Genomic DNA, 19,577 nt, shown 5'->3' on the forward strand with positions numbered 1-19,577 from the left:
GGGAGTCCACGAGGATGCCTGGCATGCCGGATGTTGGGCAAAAGCTTTGGCTGTTGCGATGTTGATGGTGTTGAGGTTACTGATGTAGAGTTCAGGGGCCTGGTGTTTTTGTTGAACCCTTGACCTGCTGAGAACTCACCCAATCTGGACTTCCCTGGCCTCATTTTGTGACATTCACGGCTAGAATATCCTCCTGCGTCCTGTTCCCATCCAAATCCTTCAAATCTGTCTCCATACTTCCCTCTGCCTCTGGTTCTGGTTCTCCCTCTGGTGAGGGCCTCCTCCTTCTCCCAGTCTAGAGGGCGTGGCCTCCATGTGGCCTGACCCAATTACTTGGAGCCCTAGGTCCTGCCCTGATGGGGATGGTTAACCCCTTCCTAACTGTCTTATCTTCACTGGGGGAGTGTAAGCTGTAAGGGGTCAGGGGGCTACATCTTCTTGACTCTCCATGTCCATAACTCCCCCCAAGGCAGCAGCAGGGGGCCAGGCACACAGTAGGTGCTCCGCGAACATATGCTTTGCTGGGCACCGGCGTGGAGGCAGCAAACCCACCCTCTGTCTCCAGCTGTAGGGTGAGCTGGCCCTCTCATGGGCCTCAGACTGTGTATCTGTTCACAGGGTAGGGATGGTGGGTGGGCTGGGTCCCTTCCTGCTGTGGCTTTTCCCACCCCCTCCTTGACCTCTTACCCCACAGGTCTTGGGTCCTGAGGCCGCCGGCAGACTATGGGTACAACGGCCAGCACAGCCCAGCAGACAGTCTCAGCCAGCGCCCCCTTTGAGGGCCTCCAGAACGGCGGCACGATGGACGGTCGGCACTCACTCAGTGTCCACTCCTTCCAGACCACGGGCTTGCACAACAGTAAGGCCAAGTCCATCATCCCCAACAAGGTGGCCCCCGTCGTGATCACGTGAGTGGCAGGACAAGTGTGACCATGTCCCCGGAAGACATGGCTGGGGGGAGCTGCCTGGAGGGGTGGTGGCATACAGCACTTCACGTCTCCAAACTGCTTTCGTAGATGAAGATACTGAGGCGCAGAGAGGTTAAGCAGTTTGTCTGGAGTCACACAGGAAGTGGGTGGCAGAGCCGGTGTCTGTCACGGGTCTCTTAGCCCATATTACTTACCATGTCACAGTGCCAGGGAGTGTGGAGAGGGAAGAGTGGCTGGGGGAGGGGGGACACCCTTTTGAGAGTAGTTTTTTGCTGACGTTTTCAAAGGAAGTTTATATTCTTAGATGCATAAAATGTAGATTTCCCCCCCCCAAAACCTGTAATTATGGTTCGAAACTGAGGTTAACACTGGGCCATTAAAGGGCCTTGGGCTGAAAAAGCTGGAAGCTGTTGGTCAACTCTCCTAATTAGGCCCTTCAAGGACATTCCCAGAGGAGGCTGAGGGTTGGTTCTGGCCCCATATTTTGAGAGACCTGGACACACTGCATGCGTCATGTGGGCCCAGGGAAGGAGTGGGTGCTGGGAGCCTGAGGCCAGGGAGACAGAAGGGGCATTGGATGTGTCTCCTAGTGAGTCAGGAAGCCTTGCCTTATATCATATCTGCCCACCGAGCTTCCCTGCCTCTGGACCCCTCCAGGATGGAGGAAGTGGGACATGATGAGCTAAGAATTAAATGTATTCCACGCAGAGACGTTTGGCAGAGAGTTAGCAGATGGGGCCTTCTGTATAAGGAAACCTGAGGAGTGGGAATGATAAATCCGGCCTGCTGCCTTTGGGGCCTGACAGGAAAATTGTAGTCATAATACGTTACTGTGCTTATGATAAGGGGAGGAAAAGAGACGTTAAATAAAAGGGACTTGAGGGCTTCCCTGGTGGCTCAGTGGTTAAGAATCTGCCTGCCAATGCAGGGGACATGGGTTCGAGCCCTGGTCCGGGAAGATCCCACATGCCGTGGAGCAACTAAGCCCGTGCGCCACAGCTACTGAGCCTGCACTCTAGAGCCTGCGAGCCACAACTACTGAAGCCCATGTGCCACAACTACTAAAGCCCACGTGCCTAGAGCCCGTGCTCCACAGCAAGAGAAGCCACCGCAATGAGAAGCCCGTGCACCACAACGAAGAGCAGCCCCTGCTCACCGCAACTAGAGAAAGTCTGCGCGAAGCAATGAAGACCCAACACAGCCAGCAATAAAAAAAATAAAATAAGTTTATTAAAAAAAGAAAAAAGGGACTTGATATATAGTCTTTTGACTAGCAGATGACAAAACTAGGTCAGGGTCTTGAGCACAGTGTTGGAACCTCGTGTCCTGGGCCTTGGCTCTGCCTCTGTCCTGCTCTGTGACCGTGGGCAGATACTTTTCCCTCTCGGGGCCTCAGTTTCCTTATCAGGATATGTGGGGATGACATTCAAAATATTTAAGCGTGGTGTGGCTCAGGACAGTCACCGGTCTGCTGCAGAAATCCACTGTAGTGAGACTGTGTGCTCCCTGGAGCCAGCCGTGACCCAGTGATCCTTGGGTTGTAGCTTGTTTGAGGTTCAAGGGACCTTAGAAGATCATCCAGTACAGCGGCTGGCAAACCGTATCCTTCAGGCCCATCTCCTGTTTCGGTAAATAAGAGTTCGATAAGAGTTCGTTGGGACACTGCCACTCCCGCTCATTTGCGTATTGTCAGCAGACGCTTAAGGCTGCAACAGCAGAGTTGAGTAGTTGCAGCTGACTGCGTGGCCCACAAAGCCTAAAGTATTTACTATCTTTATCTGGTCCTTTATAGGAAAGGTTTGCTCACTCCTGACCTGAGAGCTATTAGATCAGATGTGAAAACTGATCTAGACACAGAAACTGAGTCTCGGGAGGCAGAATGGTTTGCTCGCCACGGGTCCCATGTGATGGAGGCAGAGCTGGCCGAGGGAGCCCAGGTCTCTGGACTCCTGTCTAGTGCTCCCCACCCCAGTCATTCCCCCACCCTGCCTTTCCTTTTGTAAAGAGGCTCAGACCCCACATCATGAGCTCTGGGAGGCTGTCTTATTCATTGTTATAATCAGCACAGAAACTTGTTGGGTCTTGAGTGCACAGCACTCCCCCTGGTTTAGCATCTACAGAAAGCTGTGGGTTTTGTTTGAAATGGCCCTGTGTGGAGGTAGAACTACTGCTAGTAATTGTAGTTAGATTACTAAATGATCACAGTCTTCGAGGCACTGGGCTAAGCACTTACTTCATTAGTGCACTGTCTTCTCACAGCAGCCCTTAGGAGGTTGCAGTTACTAGAAACGGAGCTATAGAGCAAGTAACTCCAAAGCCATGGAGTTAATGAGCAGGTGGAGTTGGAGTCATACCCAGGCCACATGGCCCCAAAGCCTGGGTCCTGAACCACTGCACTGTGCTAGGGGGTTGTCAGTGTGGGGTTGTTCTCAGAGACAGTCTGATGGAAGGACCGTCTGGGATGGTCCTTGTTAAGCCTTGTTTAAGGAGGCCTTAAACAAGACAGAAGCTTCTCTCTACACAAAAGTCCAGGAGGTACTCCAGGCTGATGTGGCTGCTCCGTGATCAGTCAGGCTCCTCCTCTCTTGTTGCCCCACCATCATCAGCATCTACTTCCTGCCATCATTTCTGGATGCTAGACAGGGAGAAGGAGGGAAGGGTAGAGGGCACACATCTTCTCTTTACGGGGATGGCCCAGAAGTTGCACACATCACTTCTCCTCACATCCCATTGGCCCAAACTGAATCACATGATCACACTAGCTGCAAGGGAGGCTGGGACATGTAGTCTTCAGCTGGATGTCCCAGTCACATTCCAGGGTACTATTGCTGAGGAAGAAGGGGAGAGTGGCTATTGGGGGACAGTGGGCAGCCTCTATCATAAATGCATGTGTGGGATGGGGTGGCCCTGCCGTAGGCCTGGTGAGGGTGGAGCGGATACTGGCTGCGGAGGTTGCCTGACTCAGTCTCCATCCTGCCCCTGGCAGGTACAACTGCAAGGAGGAGTTCCAGATCCACGATGAGCTGCTCAAAGCCCATTACACGCTGGGCCGGCTCTCAGATGCCACCCCAGAGCACTACCTGGTGCAGGTGAGGTTGGGCCTGTCCCTCCCTCCCCCTTGCGGCCTCTCCCACCCTCTTGCCCTCCTTCCTCACAGGCTCCCTCCCTAATCTCCTCCTGCTTTCCACACTGTCCCCCTTCTCTGCTTCACTGCCTCACCCCACCCTCTGGGGTCCTGATCCCACTTCCTCTCATCCCCTGGTTTCCTGGGCCCCGTTCCTCCTGCCCTGTGGAGCCCCCTGCTCTTCTGTCCCCATCTGTCCCCTGCCTGGCCCCGGCCTGCCCACACCTCTCTCTCGGAGCACCAGGGAGAACAGAGAAGGGAGCCTGAAGGACCTGGGACCCCAGACAGCTCCCCCCAGGCTGGGAATCTCCATCCCATTCTCTTTTGAAGTTTCAGAACTTCTCTGGAATGTAGAGAGATGTAGATGTACATGTACATGTATCTATCTGTCTTTGTATCTTTTTTTTTTTTTTGCCTTAAATATCCCCTGGAAAGTAAAGTCTACAAGGGCAGATGACTTTTCATGTGTCTTGTTCACTGCTATAGCCCCAGGCCCTAGAACAGTGCTTGGGTATAATGTAGTTGCTCAATAAATAGTGAATGAATGAATGAATGAATGAATGATAATCATGATTAAACTGTATTTGTTGAAAGAGGGTCTGGGTAGGAGGTGGCAGTGGACGGGTAGATGGGTGAACAGGTGGATGAGATGACCTCATGGTTCCTTTTTGCCCAGGAATGTGTCTTCTGGTTCCTCCTGCTTTCACCTGATCCCTGAGTAGTGTTTTCCTCTTTTCTCTGTAGTCACTGCCTCCCCAGCTGGGGAGGGGAGAAACCTGCCCATTCCCAGAGCCGCAGGCCTCTAGGAAGTGGCTAGCAGTTTTCTCCTGGTTGGTTCTTGGTGCCCCAGCTGTGACTCCCTACTCGAGCCCCTTTTCCATGAGCTTCCTCTGGGTATGAGAGATGTTTGCTGTGTGCCTGGGGAGCTGCAGGCCCACCCTAGAGGCAGCTTTGGTCTTCTGTTTCATGTCCCTGGAGTACCTCTCCCTGCTCTCCTTCTTCAAGGCCAGGCTCAGATGCCACTTCCTGTATGAAGCCCTTTTGGATTCCCCCTCAGGAGGAGTTGCATTTCCTTTTCCCACACTGTACGACACTCCTCCTGGCATCACGGATAGTCACGTATTTTGTCTACTTTTTCCACGAGTCAGCAGACAACTTGAGGACCATGTCCCCCACCCCCTCTCCCTGCTCCCCATCCCCTGGGGTCTGGGACAGAGCCCTGTTTGTAGAAGACATCCCTAAGTCATCTGAGTGACCCCCTGTGGCTCTCCCCCTGCCAGGGCTGCTACTTCCTGGTGCGGGATGTTGCGGAGAAGATGGATGTGCTGGGCACTCTGCAGAGCTGTGGGGCCCCCAACTTCCGGCAGGTGCGGGGCGGGCTCGCTGTGTTCGGCATGGGGCAGCCCAGCCTCTCAGGATTCAGGCGGGTTCTTCAGAAACTCCAGAAGGACGGACACAGGGTAAGCATGGCCATTTCCCAGGCAGGGGCTAGCCCACAAATCTGGGGAAGGGGGTTCCTGGAGGGGCAACTTCCGAGGCTCTGGAGGGGCCTGGCCATATCATAAGGAGGGTGACTGGTGACCAGGCCCAGGCCCTGCCAGGCCTTCAGTGCCATTATGGTCACTGTGGTCAGCATGACTGGGAAATTCTGGGTAAATGTTTATTGCACTGTCCTGTGTGGACATGGGAGCCCCAAGGTCAGAAGCCCCTTATACACCCCACAGGATGATGATCACAGCTAACACTTACGTCCTCATGTCAATCCTATGAGGCAGTTATTCTCCCATTTTACAGAGGAGGAAACTGAGGCCCAGAGAGGATAAGTGACACCGCCCCTGAGTGGTGTCCCAAGACACAAACCTAGACCCCTGGACTCCACATGCCTGCTTTACATGCCTCCTCTCTCCTGCCTCATGTGGAGGTGGGGTTTTGAGTGTCTCCAGGACAGAGGATGAGTGTCCACTGTGATTGCAGGTTTATGGCGGGCAGCCGAGTGTGATTTGACCTGGGTTAAGATGGAGAGTCCTTAGTGAACCAGAGTGGGGAGGGGGTGTTAGCTGAGCATGGATCCCACCTTCCCGGCAACTTCTCCAGGGCGGGGCCTGCCCACACATCTCCCTCTGTCTGTACGGTGCTCAGTGAATGAATGATTACATGGTGGTGGTGGGCATTCACTTCCTCAGCTGATGTTTATCAAGCACTTGATTTACCTAGGGCTCTGCACTAGGAATTGTGGGGACATGAAAATGACAAGGACGCGATTCTACCCGCAAGGAACCTGTGGTCCACAAAGGGAGAAAGATGTATTCATTGATAACATTAATCCAGAGCAGGAGTTAACACCTCAAGATTCAGAGGAAGGGCTGTTGGCCCTGAGAGGAGGGAGGGTCAGGAGCCGGTGGCACTGGGACTGAGCTTTGCTTCTGGGGTAGGGTTCAGGTTGCAGAGGCAGAGTGGGGTGATGGGCCCGCAATGAGGGGGAGCGGCTAGCTCAGGGGCCCAGAGGTGGGGCAGTGGAGCAGGTGTCCACTCCGGAGAGCGGTGATGGTTCCTTCCTTCTCGGGTTCCCGGCAGGAGTGCGTCATCTTCTGTGTACGGGAGGAGCCCGTGCTGTTCCTGCGTGCTGATGAGGACTTCGTGCCCTACACGCCTCGAGACAAGCAGAGTCTTCACGAGAACCTCCAGGGCCTCGGACCTGGGGTCCAGGTGGAGCGCTTGGAGCTGGCCATCCGGAAGGAGGTGAGGGCCACCGGTGTGGGTGGGAGGCTGCCCTCCTGGTAGGCCTTGGACAGCTGAGTTGAGCCCCAGCCCCGCCTTGCTCTCACTGGCACACACTCGCTCACTTTTCTGCCCTGCTTGGGTGAATGGCTGCGGCAACGCGGGCTCTGGGCAGCCAGGGGAAGGGCTTCTCTTCTCGGCTCTGCTTGCCTCTGCCCCTTTCCCACCCTGCTTTTCTCCTCCAAACTCAGCATCATTATTTAGAAAAGGGTCTGGTGGAGGGGAAAGAGCACTAGACTAAAAGCCCCAAGACAAGTTCAGCCTCCTGTGAGCTGTGAGGCCTGGGCTGGGTCACTTCTCTCCACGGGCCTCTGTTTCTGAGGTTCCTCTGTCCTCCTCCTTCACAGCTGGAAGGTTTGTCAGGGTCTCTGAGGCTGTTGATGCACCACAGAGGTGTGTAAATAGTGTGTGGGGGTCGTGGCGTCCCCTACGTCCCCTGGGACATCCCGGGCAGGAACGGAGGCCGCAGCTCAGGCTTTCTCCCCTCTGGCTCCCAGTTGACCGAGCTTCCTCCTGTCCTTCAGTCTGGCGGTTTAGCCAATTCCTGCTGCCCACTGGGCCAAGCCCTTCCAACCTGGCCCCAGTGTGGGCCATATCAACTCAGGCATGGGTGGCTGCCCTCAGGCCAGTGGCCGCCCTGGTCCCGTCAGGGCTCCCAGGGCACAGAGAGGACCTCTGGTGTGTGGTTCTCCCTGGAGGGAAAGCAGCCTGTCCATGGCCTCTGTGTGGCCTAGGCACTCCAGAGCTCAGCCAGGAAAGTCCGTCATGGCCCTCTGGCCCCCTACCTCCTGTAGATCCACGACTTTGCCCAGCTGAGCGAGAACAAGTACTACGTGTACCACAACACCGAAGACCTGCGGGGGGAGCCCCACGCCGTGGCCGTCAGGGGCGAGGAGGATGTGCACGTGACCCAGGAGGTGTACAAGCGACCCCTCTTCCTGCGGCCCACCTACAGGTACCAAGGGCCTGCACAGGCCCCCAGTGTGCTGGGCGTGGGTGCTCTCTGGGCCTGCTCTCCAGCTGCGGCCTCAGTCTCACCATCTGCAGGTTGGGCTGAGTTCCCCGTGCCTGTGTCTCCCATGGGAATATGGGGGTGGGGGGATGTCCGGGGCGTGTGGCCTGCCTGATGGGCTGCTCCCCCTCACCCGGCAGGTACCACCGTCTGCCCCTGCCAGAGCAAGGGGCCCCCCTGGAGGCCCAGTTTGATGCCTTTGTCAGTGTCCTCCGGGTAAGTGGGGGCAAGAGGGGTGGTGGGAGCACAGAGGGTGGGCAGGTGCTTGGAGAGTGGGTCTGTGTCGAGGCCCCGTCTCCATGGAGATGCCCTGGTGGGTGTGGCTTCTGGAGGAAGGCTGAGGGCATGAGTGTGTGGGCTGTGTGTGTGTGTCTGGTGTGGGTGTGTATTTGTACGTTCTCTAATGACAGAGCCCAGCGCTGACCGTCTGGAGGACTGGACTCTGGCTGTGGCTTGGCTGCTAACTTGCTGTGTGATCCTGGACAGATCTCCTAACTTCTAGGCCTCAAGTTCCTCATTTCTATATTGGAACTAAAAATTCTTACCTTCCAGGCTTCAGCTGATATCTCCTGAGTACTGGTGTTTCTGTCCCAACCCCCTTGGGAGGTCACCTTATTTAATTTGCTTCTCACAGCAGAGTAACTGTGGCCCTGTCCCCTCTGAGTACTTCTCAGCTCCAGGGCCCTGGGAAGGAGGCAGGGCCTGTGCTCCTGGGGCAGGTGGAGCAGATCGGGCCGTGGGGCTGGGCGGCCCATGTCATGACCCCCCAACCCCAATTTGGTCCTCAGCCGAGGGCTTTCCGGTCACGCTGTTACATGCTCTTCATGGCCCTTCCCCAGGAGACCCCCAGCCTGCTGCTGCTCCGAGATGCCCACGGGCCTCCCCCTGCTCTCCTCTTCAGCTGCCAGACGGGCGTGGGCAGGACCAACCTGGGCATGGTTCTGGGCACCCTCATCCTGCTTCACCACAATGGGACTGCCTCGAGGCCGGAGTGAGTGGCTAGTGGGACCCAGTGCCCCAGGGGACTGCGGGGATAAGGGAGGGCGGGGCTTCCCCAGGTTGCCGGGGACATGTCAGAAGCCCAGAGCTACAACTGGAAGTTGGGCAGCTGGGGTTCACTTCCCTGTTTGCCGCAGACTTCACTGGCTGACCTGGAGAAAGTCACTTGGCCTTTCTGGGCCCCAGTTTCCCCAGTGGAACAAACCTCTTGTCTCCCCAACTGCTTTGGAAGGAAAACTTGGAGCATGTAGTCCGGTGCCTCTCATCGGCCAGATGAATGGGAGGGTGTCGACAGCGGGGTGTCCTCCAGGCCTTTGGGAGCGCTGACGATGCTACTGCCCCTCCCTGTCAGGGCTGCCCCTACGAAGACCAAGCCACTGCCCATGGAGCAGCTCCAGGTGGTCCAGAGCTTTCTCCACGTGGTACCCCAGGGGAGGAGGATGGTGGAGGAGGTGAGTGAGGTGGAGGGCTGGGCAAGGAGCTGGGGGCGGGGCCGTGGAGGGGCACCCGCTCCCCTCACTGGGGGGCCTCTTCCTCCCCTGCCCCCTCCTTCCCTTCCCGGCCAGTCATCCTCTTTCCCCCTCTCTTCTCTTCTACCTCCTGCCATCTTTCCTCGGCCCTGCTCCCTCCCTGCTGCTGTCCTCTCTTCCCTGCCCTGGTCTCTGGCACCAGGTGGACAGAGCCATCACCACCTGTGCAGAGTTGCACGACCTGAAGGAAGTAGTCTTGGAACACCAGAGGGAGCTGGAAGGCAGCCCGCTGGAGACCGCGGCTCAGGTGAGGCACCGAGAGCCGCTGCTTTTGCCTGAGCCCGGCAGCCTTGTTTGGTTGGGCCTGTTGACTGGCCCCCTTCAGATTGGCTTTTCCTCATTGCTGCTTCTCCCATGAGCAGAGCAGTTTTCAGAGGAAGGGGAGATGGGGAGCTGGGCCTGCAGGAAGAGAGGAAGTTTACTTTCCCTGACCAGGACCCCTCGCTGCAGAATAAACAGGATGGAGGAAGGGGCTGCTGGCAAGGTGCTGGGGGCCTCTGGCTCCAGATACTTCCCAGGCTGCTCCCGGCTCCCCCTGCAAATAAAACCCTCTCTGTTCTTTGGGAAGGCCAAGGTTTGGTCCAGCCGCTGATTCTGGAAGAGTGATGGGCTCTGGGTTGTCTCAGCAGGCCTGTCCCTGTGCTCTGGGGAGAGGAGGTTGGCTTGCTCGCACACAGCGCATGGAAAGAATCTAAAGCCCGCAGAGTCTTTTTCTTCTTTAACACTTAAAAAAGTGTTTTAAAAGCAATATTATATTATAGAAAATTGAGAAATTAGAGAAGGAGTAAAACTGCCGTCATCCAAGCCCAGCTGCCGTGAGCATTTTGGCTGCCTTCCTTCAGTTTTCATATTTCTGATGCTCTTTTGTAGGTTGCCTAGGGCACATTTATGTCCTGTTTAATTTCATGTAACCCCGTCTTTTCCATGTCATACCTGCTTGTCGTTGTTGAGGTTTACTGGCTGTGGAACCAAGGCCATTGGGAGGCTCAGCCATCATTGGCCTGATAGGTTAGGAGCAGACCTCTGGCCCGATTGCCTGAGTTCTGTTCCTGGCTCTGCCACCTAGAGGCGTGTGGACCTGGGCAACCTGCTTCACTGCTCTGTGCCTCAGTTTCCCCACTCGTAAAATGAGGCCACTAACAATAACTACCCCATAGGGTTGTTGTGAGGATTAGGTGAGCTCAGGTCATAAAGCCTCAGAAGGGAGCCTGACAGAGCAGGTGTTCCTCCTGGCTCACCTGCTGTGACCTTCAGGCCCCTTCTAGTTGTGCAGTGGGGTCAAAGTAAGTACTTTGCATTGAACTACTTCATGAAAATGAGGCTTTTGTGTATTTAGGATTTTTCCCCTTATAAGGTCTAGATTAGGGGTTGACAGACGATGGCCCACGGGCCAAATCCAACCCACCACCTGTTTTGATAAATAAGTTTTGTTGGAACGACGTCTTGCCCATCCATTTATGTACCGTCTCTGGCTCTCTTATGCTGCCGTGGCAGAGTCCAGCTGTTGCAAGGCAAATCGTGTAGCCCACAAGCCTAGAAAATTTACTGTCTGGCCTTTTATAGAAATAAAAGTTTGCTGACCTCTGGCCTGGATTCCCAAAGATGGGATTAAATTTCATCCAAGGGCATGACCTTTTTTTCGGGCCTGTACGAATCTCACTTGCCCTCCAAAAGGTGTTGCTGACCCAGCAGGAGAAGCCTGAGATCCGAAGGTGAAGAGGGGGACCCTTGGAATTTTCTGTGACAGCCCCCTGCCCAGAGGACGCTGGGGTGGGGAGGGTCGCAGCTCTTAAGCGAGGGCCTCTGGTTCAGGGAAGGGTGTTTATACACTTGCTGCTTCAACACGGATTGTGGGCGGCCCTGCATGGTAGGTGGCATTGGAGCAAAGCAGCGAGGCCCAGCCTGCCTCTGGGCACAGAGCCTCACCGAGAGCTGTAGTGCCTCCTGGGGTCACCAGTAGCTCTTCCTGCACCATGGATAAACCACAGCAAAGGGGATAGGGTTGGAAGAACTTCCAACCTGGCGAAACAAGGTTATGAAGGGTGGGGGTAGATTGTCTAATGGGCATTTCTGAGGGTTAACTCCTGCCCTTCTGGGGATGGAGATGGGTGGCTTAGCAGCCCCATCTTTACTGCCGGCCCTCCTTCCTGGTCCCTTCCTCTCAGGAAAGCGGCAGCCAGCGCGGTGTCCGGCAGAGGGCGCTGCGGAGCCTGGAGCGATACTTCTACCTTGTCCTGTTTAACTACTATCTCCATGAGCAGGTGGGGCGGGGGGATGAGCGGACCCATCCCCTTTTCTCCTGGGGCCCCTCCAGACTCCCCACCCAGTGACTGGCATGGGGTTGATGGGGACCCCTGTGGAGCTGGGGAGGGGAGTGGGGACATGTGTGTTGGTTCCAGAGGAAGGCAGGTTTGGGGGAGGCAAGGAGAGACCCAGATAGAGGGATGGTCCCTGAGCAGGTCAGGCAAAGGGAGGCCCCACGTCCCTTTCCTCTAGGCCCATCTCTGTACCCTTAGCCGGGCATCGGTGCCTGGAGGGATCTCGCTTCGGGTATCCTGGTCCTCTCTCCCTAGCCCCTCATCCCTGCCCTGGGCCGTGATGGGTATCTCTTGGGGTCCCCCGACCAGAGGGCAGGCAGGGAGAGTTTGGGATGGCCACGTGAAGTCCCTGAAGTCCCGTCTCTCCCTGCCTCGGGCTGCAGTACCCGTTGGCTTTTGCCCTCAGTTTCAGCCGCTGGCTGTGTGCCCGTCCCGAACTGTACCGCCTGCCTGTGACACTAAGCTCAGCAGGGCCTCTGGCCCCTGGGGACCTCATCACCACCGGCTCCCTGGTGAGTGTGCCTGGCTGGCTGGGGAAGTGGGCGTGGGTGTGGGCTGGCCCTGGGGTTGATTACAGCCTTGGTTCCTGTGGGGTTGGGCTAAGCATTGCCCTCACAGGAAGCAAAGGGAGGATGGCCCGTGGGGTGATGGGATCCTCCTGTGAACTAAATGGGGCCATTCTCAGGCCCTAAGAAGCATTTGCAGCTCTGGCTACTGTTCCAGTACCCACTCCTCATTCTCAACCCCAAGCGCTCTGGGCTGGGAGTCAGGAGATCTGGTTCTGGTATCTTTGCCACCAGCCTCTCATCTTTGAGCCTCAGCTTCCTCATCTGGAGAGTGGGCACCATTGCACTTGCCCTTGCCAGGGTGGTTATGAGGCTCCAAGTGTGCAAAAGTGCTTTCTAAACTGTCAGGTGCTGGTCTCACCCCCCGCCCCCCATGCCCACCTGGGGCCAGGTTCTGAACCTCAGTCGGCCGCTGAGGGTCCCAGGCTTGCTTCTCTCCCAACAGGGGGCAGATGACCTCGTCTCCCCGGACGCACTCAGCACCGTCAGAGAGATGGACGTGGCCAACTTTCGGCGGGTGCCCCGTTTGCCCATCTACGGCACGGCCCAGCCCAGTGCCAAGGTGACCAGCCAGGGGGCCCACTTGTGGGGTGAGGGGAAGGGGGGTTGAGCTCTTTCACTGATGGCCATCTGTCCCCGCAGGCCCTGGGGAGTATCCTGGCCTACCTGACCGACACCAAGAGGAAGCTGCAGCAGGTCGTGTGGGTCAACCTGAGAGAGGAGGCCGTGCTGGAGTGTGACGGGCACACCCACAGCCTGCGGTGGCCTGGGCCACCCACGGCCCCTAGCCAGGTGGAGGTGAGGCCCTCCTGCCTTGTACGCACCCCTGCCTTGGAGGCCTTCTGGGGACTGGGCCTGAAAGGGTCTTCAGAAGCTTCTGTGCTCCTTTTGTACAGATGAAGAAACTGAGGCCCCGAGAGGAGCGGTCTCAGGGAGTGGCTGACTCAGGACTTCCTTGCAGTCCTGGGTCTGGTTATAAACCTTGAGGCTTGAGAAGGGGGAGGGATGGGCCCGGAAGCCAGGACTATCCTGGCCACAGAGGCTCTGGTCTTTCAGGGCTGGCCTGGGGGCTGCCGTGTGGCCTGAGCCCTCCGTCCCACCCTCCCCTAGAACCTGGAGACCCAGCTGAAGGCCCACCTGAGCATGCCTCCTGCAGGCACCCAGGGCCCGCGGACCCACAGGTTCCAGACATGCCTCACGACGCAGGAGGTCTTCAGCCAGCACCGCGGGGCCTGCCCCGGCCTTACCTACCACCGCGTCCCCATGCCAGACTTCTGTGCCCCCCGCGAGGAGGTGAGGGGGCTGTGTGGCTGAGGCCTCTGGGGAGGGAGAGGACGCCCCCCCACCCCCCCCCGCCTCCCTCGGGCCTGGGCCTTGGCTGTGGGCACAGCTCCCCAGAGGGACTGAGAGCTTGTTGTGCAGGCTTTCAGATCGGTCTGGGTGGTTTATTCACATGCCCACCATGCTTCGCGTTTGCGTGTGCGCGCGTGCCCGTGTGTGTGTGTATTATGTGTTGTAGGTATGTGTGGGGTGGGTGAGCATGTCTGTGTGTGTTCAGAGTGGGTGTGGTTGTGGAGAGTGTGTGTGGTGTGTTTGTGTCTATGGAGGCTGTGCTGTGCCACTTGTCTTTACTGGGGGACGCGTGGAGAGCCTGTCTGGTGGGGAGCTGTGTGGTGTGGTGTGGTGTGTGTAGGGGGTTTGTGGAGGAGGGTGCTGGGGAATGCTGTGTGTGACTGAGGGAGTTCTGTGTGCATGTGGTATCTGTAGGTTTATACCTGTGAATGTACGGTCTGTGGGTCTTTAAGGTTTGTGTGGTGTGTGTGCCTGGCATGTATTGTGTGGGGGTCGCTGTGTGCCTGTGTGATGTGTCTGTTGTTTGGGTGATGCGTCTGTGTCTGTCTGTCTGTGAGACGGGTGGTGACGGGGCTTGTATTGTCCCCTCACTTTGCTCTGTGGGTCTGGCTGCCTGTAGTTTGCTGCCACCTAGTGGTCTCGCACTGCAGTGATTGGCTGAGGTCGGGACTGCCCTCAAACTGGGATCTGGGTTGGGTCCACCTTAGGTGGGCAGTAGGGCTGGGGGTCCACGTGCAGCCCGGGGGCGCAGCATGTAGGAATGTGCTTGTTCTACCTGGTAGGTGGTGGCACCAGGAACCTCAGGTGTATGCCCGTGTCTGCTCATACGTCCAGTGCCTGGTTATATGGGAGTGTGGCTGTTTATGTGCACGTGGTCTTGTGTGTACTGCAGTGAGCTGAGTGTGTGTGCATACAAGGTTTTGAGCCTGACACAGCCAGGCTCAGGGCAAACACTCCCAGGACAGCTGCCGGGGTTGCCATTTGGAGGGATGGGCCATCTTGGGAGTCTGTGCAGCTGGGAGCACCCACTGACTCAGACCTCGGTCTCCCTGTGCAGGATTTTGACCGGCTGCTGGGGACCCTGCAGGCTGCCCTCGCCAAGGACCTGGGTACCGGCTTCGTGTTCAGCTGCCTCAGCGGCCAGGGCCGGACCACGACCGCCATGGTGGTGGCTGTGCTTGCCTTCTGGCACATCCGAGTATGTGTGGCCTCCTGTGTGAGGACAGGGGTCTGCCCAGGCAGGGTGGGCATTTGGTCCCTGGGGACCCTGGCTGTGGCAGGAAGGTGTGGTCCCAGAGTCCCCTCTCACCAGCCCTGGGCAGACGGCGCGTGGGCTGACAGACCCCCGGCACGGGCTCCAGCTGTGGGCAGAGCTGGGGGAGGGTGCGGTCTGGTAGCCATGCTCCCAGTCCCAGCAGCTGTCCTCCCTTAGGGCTTCCCCGAGGTGGGCGAGGAGGAGCTCGTGAGCGTGCCTGATGCCAAGTTCACCAAGGGCGAGTTTGAGGTGAGCATGCCCCGTGGGGTCCCCAGGGGACACCTGGGGGAGGGGAGGGGTGAGTCTTGCTGGCAGGTCGGGGGGAGATATTCAAAGCTCCTCCTAAGGCCATTACCTTCTTCCACCTCATCGTATCAGCCCTTCCCTGTCCCCATTTCACAGATGAGCAAACCAGGGCACAGGGTGGCTTGGCTCTGGGCCCTGGCAGATGGTGTTTGGAGAAGAGGGGGCAGATCCCCCCCCACTCCTCCTGGCCCTGCTGCTGGGCTACTGGCCACCATCTTGTCTGGGTAACACTGACGACCACCTCACGGGCACCTGGGACCCAGCTGTGGTTGGTGACTCTGGTGCCGGGCCCTGGACCGCCCCACCCCACCCCCATTTCAATTCAGGGCACTGGATGGACAGTGCCAACATCTCACATTTAGCCACCCATGTATTGCACCTTGTGTGCCTCCTGTCATCTTCCCTGACACCCTGTAAGTAGGTGGCAGTGTCCCCATCTTACACACGGGGCATGTGGAACTCAGAGTTGGCACGTGGCTGCCCGGTGTCGGTGTTGTGGTCAGCTCCTGCCTACCTGGCCGGCCTGGCCAGTGCCCCTCCCCTGCCCTCCCTACTGTCCTGACACCCTGGCCTCCATGCAGCTCCTCAAACTCACCAAGCGCTTTCAGCTTCTGGGGCTTTGCATATGCTTTTCCCTTGCCCTGGACCACTTCTCTCTTCCTTCTTGTGGCTGATTCTTTTCTTTTTAATTTTTTATTGTGGTAAAATATACATAACACAAAATTTACCATTTTAACCATTTTTCAGTGTACAGTTCTGTGGCATTAAGTACATTCACATTATTGTGCAACCATCACCACCATCTCCAGAACTTTTTTCTTAGGCCAAATTGACCCTATCCATTAAACACTAACTCCCTATCTCCCTTCCCCCAGCCCCTGGCAGCCACCATTCTACTTTCTATCTCTATGAATTTGACTATTTTACATACCTCATATGAGGAGAATCATACAGTATTTGTCCTTTTGTGACTGGCTTATTGCACTTAGCATAATAGCATCCAGTAGCATCCAGTTTCATCCGTGGTGTAGCATGTGTCGGAAAATAAACGGAAAAACAATTTCCGTTTTTAAAAGGCTGAGTAGCATTCCATTGTAAGTATTGACCACATTTTGTTTATCCATTCATCTGTCCGTGGGCACATAGGCTGTCTTCACCTTTGGGCTACTGTGAATCACGCTGCTGTGAACATGGGTGTACACATATCTGTTTGAGTCTTTGCTTTCAATTCCAGAAGTGGAATCACTGGATCAACTGGTAATTCACTGTTTAAATTTTGAGGAACTGCCATATTGTTTTCCACAGCAGCTGCACCATATACATTCCTACCAGCAAAGCACAAGGGTTCCAATTCCTCCACATTCTTGCCAACACTTGTTGTTTTCTGTTTTTTTTTTTTTTTTTGATAATAGCCTTCCAAGTAGGTATGAAGTGACATCTCACTGTGGTGTTGATTTGAATTTCCCCACCGACTAGTGATGTTGAACATTGTTTCATTTGTTTTATGGCTATTTTTGTATCTTCCTTGGAGAAATGTCTATTTGAATTCTTTGCCCATTTTTGATTTGGGTTGCTTTGTTATTGTTGAGTTGTAGGAACTCTTTATATATTCTGGATATCAATCCCTTGTTAGATATGTGATAGTTTGGTGGGTTGCCTTTTTACTCTATTGATAGTGTCCTTTCATGCAAAAATTTTTAATTTTGATGAAATTCAATTTGTCTATTTTTTCTTTTTTCCTGTGCTTTTGGTGTCATATCCAAGAAGTCACTGCTAAATGCAATGTTATGAAGCTTTTCTTCTAAGAATTTTATGGTTTTAGCTCTTACATTGAGGTCTTTGATCCATTTTGAATTAATTTTATTTTTTTAGTTTAATTTTATTTATTTTTTTATACAGCAGGTTCTTATTAGTTATCCATTTTATACATATTAGTGTATATATGTCAGTCCCAATCTCCCAATTCATCACACCACCACCCCACAACCACCACTTCCCCCCCTTGGTGTCCATATGTTTGTTCTCTACATCTGTGTCTCCATGTCTGCCCTGCAAACCAGTTCATCTGTGCCATTTTTCTAGGTTCCACATATATGTGTTAATATACGATATTTGTTTTTCTCTTTCTGACTTACTTCACTCTGTATGACAGTCTCTGGATCCATCCACGTCTCTACAAATGATCCAATTTCGTTCCTTTTTATGGCTGAGTAATATTCCATTGAATATATGTACCACATCTTTATCCATTTGTTTGTTGATGGGCATTTAGGTTGCTTCCATGACCTGGCTATCGTAAATAGTGCTGCAGTGAACATTGGGGTGCATGTGTCTTTTTGAATTATGGTTTTCTCTGGGTATATGCCCAGTAGTGGGATTGCTGGGTCATATGTTAATTCTATTTTTAGTTTTTTAAGGACCCTCCATACTGTTCTCCATAGCGGCAGTATCAATTTACATTCCCACCAACAGTACAAGAGGGTTCCCTTTTGTCCACACCCTCTCCAGCATTGGTTGTTTGTAGATTTTCTGATGATGCCCATTCTAACTGGTGTGAGGTGATACCTCATTGTAGTTTTGATTTGCATTTCTCTAATAATTAGTGATGTTGAGCAGCTTTTCATGTGCTTCTTGGCCACCTGTATGTCTTCTTTGGAGAAATGTCTATTTAGGTCTTCTGCCCATTTTTGGATTGGGTTGTTTGTTTTCTTAATATTGAGCTGCATGAGCTGTTTATATATTTTGGAGATTAATCCTTTGTCTGTTGATTCCTTTGCAAATATTTTCTCCCATTCTGAGGGTTGTCTTTTCATCTTGTTTGCAGTTTCCTTTGCTTTGCAAAAGATTTTACTTTTCATTAGGTCCCATTTGTTTATTTTTGTTTTTATTTCCATTACTCTAGGAGGTGGATCAAAAAAGATCTTGCTGTGATTTATGTCAAAGCGTGTTCTTCCTATGTTTTCCTCTAAGACTTTTATAGTGTTCAGTCTTAACATTTAGGTCCATTTTGAGTTTATTTTTGTGTATGGTATTAGGGAGTGTCTAATTTCATTCTTTTACATGTAGCTGTCCAGTTTTCTCAGCACCACTTATTGAAGAGACTGTCTTTTCTCCATTGTATGTCCTTGCCTCCTTTGTCATAGATTAGTTGACCATAGGTGCATGGGTTTATCTCTGGGCTTTCTATCCCGTTCCACTGATCTATAGTTCTGTTTCTGTGCCATACCATTATTGTCTTGATTACTGTAGCTTTGTACTATAGTCTGAAATCAGGGAGTCTGATTCCTCCAGCTCCGTTTTTTTCCCTCAAGACTGCTTTGGCTATTTGGGGTCTTTTGTGTCTCCATACAGATTTTAAGATTTTTTGTTTTGTAAAAAATGCCATTGGTAATTTGATAGAGATTGCATTGAATCTGTAGATTGCTTTGGGTAGTATAGTCATTTTCACAATATTGACTCTTCTAATCCAAAAACATGGTATATCTCTCCCTCTGTATCATCTTTAATTTCTTTTATCAGTGTCTTATAGTTTTCTGCATACAGGTCTTTTGTCTCCTTAGGTAGGTTTATTCATAGGTATTTTTTTCCTTTTGCTGCAATAGTATATGGGAGTGTTTCCTTAATTTCTCTTTCAGATTTTTCATCATTAGTGTATAGGAATGCATGAGATTTCTGTGTGTTGATTTTGTATCCTGCAACTTTACTAAATTCATTGATTAGCGCTAGTAGTTTTCTGGTGGCATCTTTAGGATTCTCTACGTATAGTATCATGTCATCTGCAAACAGTGACAGTTTTACTTCTTTTCCAATTGTATTCCTTTTATTTCTTTTTCTTCCCTGATTGCCATGGCTAGGATTTCTAAAACTATGTTGAATAATAGTGGCGAGAGTGGACATCCTTGTCTTGTTCCTGATCTTAGAGGAGATGCTTTCAGTTTTTCACCATTGAGAATGATGTTTGCTGTGGGTTTGTCATATATGGCCTTTATTATGTTGAGGTAGGTTCCCTCTATGCCCATTTTCTGGAGAGTTCTTATCATAAATGGGTGTTGAATTTTGTCAAAAGCTTTTTCTGCATTTACTGAGATGATCATATGGTTTTTATTCTTCAATTTGTTAATATGGTGTGTCACATTGATTGATTTGCATATATTGAAGAATCCTTGCATCCCTGGGATAAATCCCACTTGATCATGGTGTATGATCCTTTTAATGGGTTGTTGGAATCTGTTTGCTAGTATTTTGTTGAGGATTTTTGTGTCTATATTCGTCAGTGATATTGGTCTGTAATTTTCTTTTTTTGTAGTACCTTTGTCTGGTTTTGGTATCAGGGTGATGGTGGCCTTACAGAATGAGTTTGACAGTGTTCCTTCCTCTGCAATTTTTTGGAAGCGTTTGAGAAGGATA

At 53.3% G+C, this 19,577-nt stretch overlaps 1 protein-coding gene across 1 annotated transcript in view; it reads left to right on the forward strand.

The window, feature by feature from the left end:
• Positions 1-723: 723 nt before the first annotated feature.
• PALD1 (phosphatase domain containing paladin 1) overlaps positions 724-19,577 on the forward strand; it is a gene marked incomplete at both ends in the record, with an annotated part of 49,313 nt that continues 30,459 nt past the window's right edge. Inside the window, 16 exons of the mRNA XM_079715652.1 lie at positions 724-908; positions 3,916-4,018; positions 5,334-5,513; positions 6,628-6,792; positions 7,626-7,786; positions 7,984-8,059; positions 8,683-8,834; positions 9,195-9,294; positions 9,515-9,619; positions 11,538-11,633; positions 12,074-12,202; positions 12,702-12,818; positions 12,899-13,054; positions 13,367-13,549; positions 14,667-14,807; positions 15,042-15,113. Coding sequence (XP_079571778.1) covers positions 724-908; positions 3,916-4,018; positions 5,334-5,513; positions 6,628-6,792; positions 7,626-7,786; positions 7,984-8,059; positions 8,683-8,834; positions 9,195-9,294; positions 9,515-9,619; positions 11,538-11,633; positions 12,074-12,202; positions 12,702-12,818; positions 12,899-13,054; positions 13,367-13,549; positions 14,667-14,807; positions 15,042-15,113 — 2,121 coding nt within the window. The remainder of the gene's footprint in view (positions 909-3,915; positions 4,019-5,333; positions 5,514-6,627; positions 6,793-7,625; positions 7,787-7,983; positions 8,060-8,682; positions 8,835-9,194; positions 9,295-9,514; positions 9,620-11,537; positions 11,634-12,073; positions 12,203-12,701; positions 12,819-12,898; positions 13,055-13,366; positions 13,550-14,666; positions 14,808-15,041; positions 15,114-19,577) is intronic.

This window comes from Hyperoodon ampullatus, assembly GCF_949752795.1.
Source record: "Hyperoodon ampullatus genome assembly, chromosome: 1".
Lineage (NCBI taxonomy): Eukaryota > Metazoa > Chordata > Mammalia > Artiodactyla > Ziphiidae > Hyperoodon > Hyperoodon ampullatus.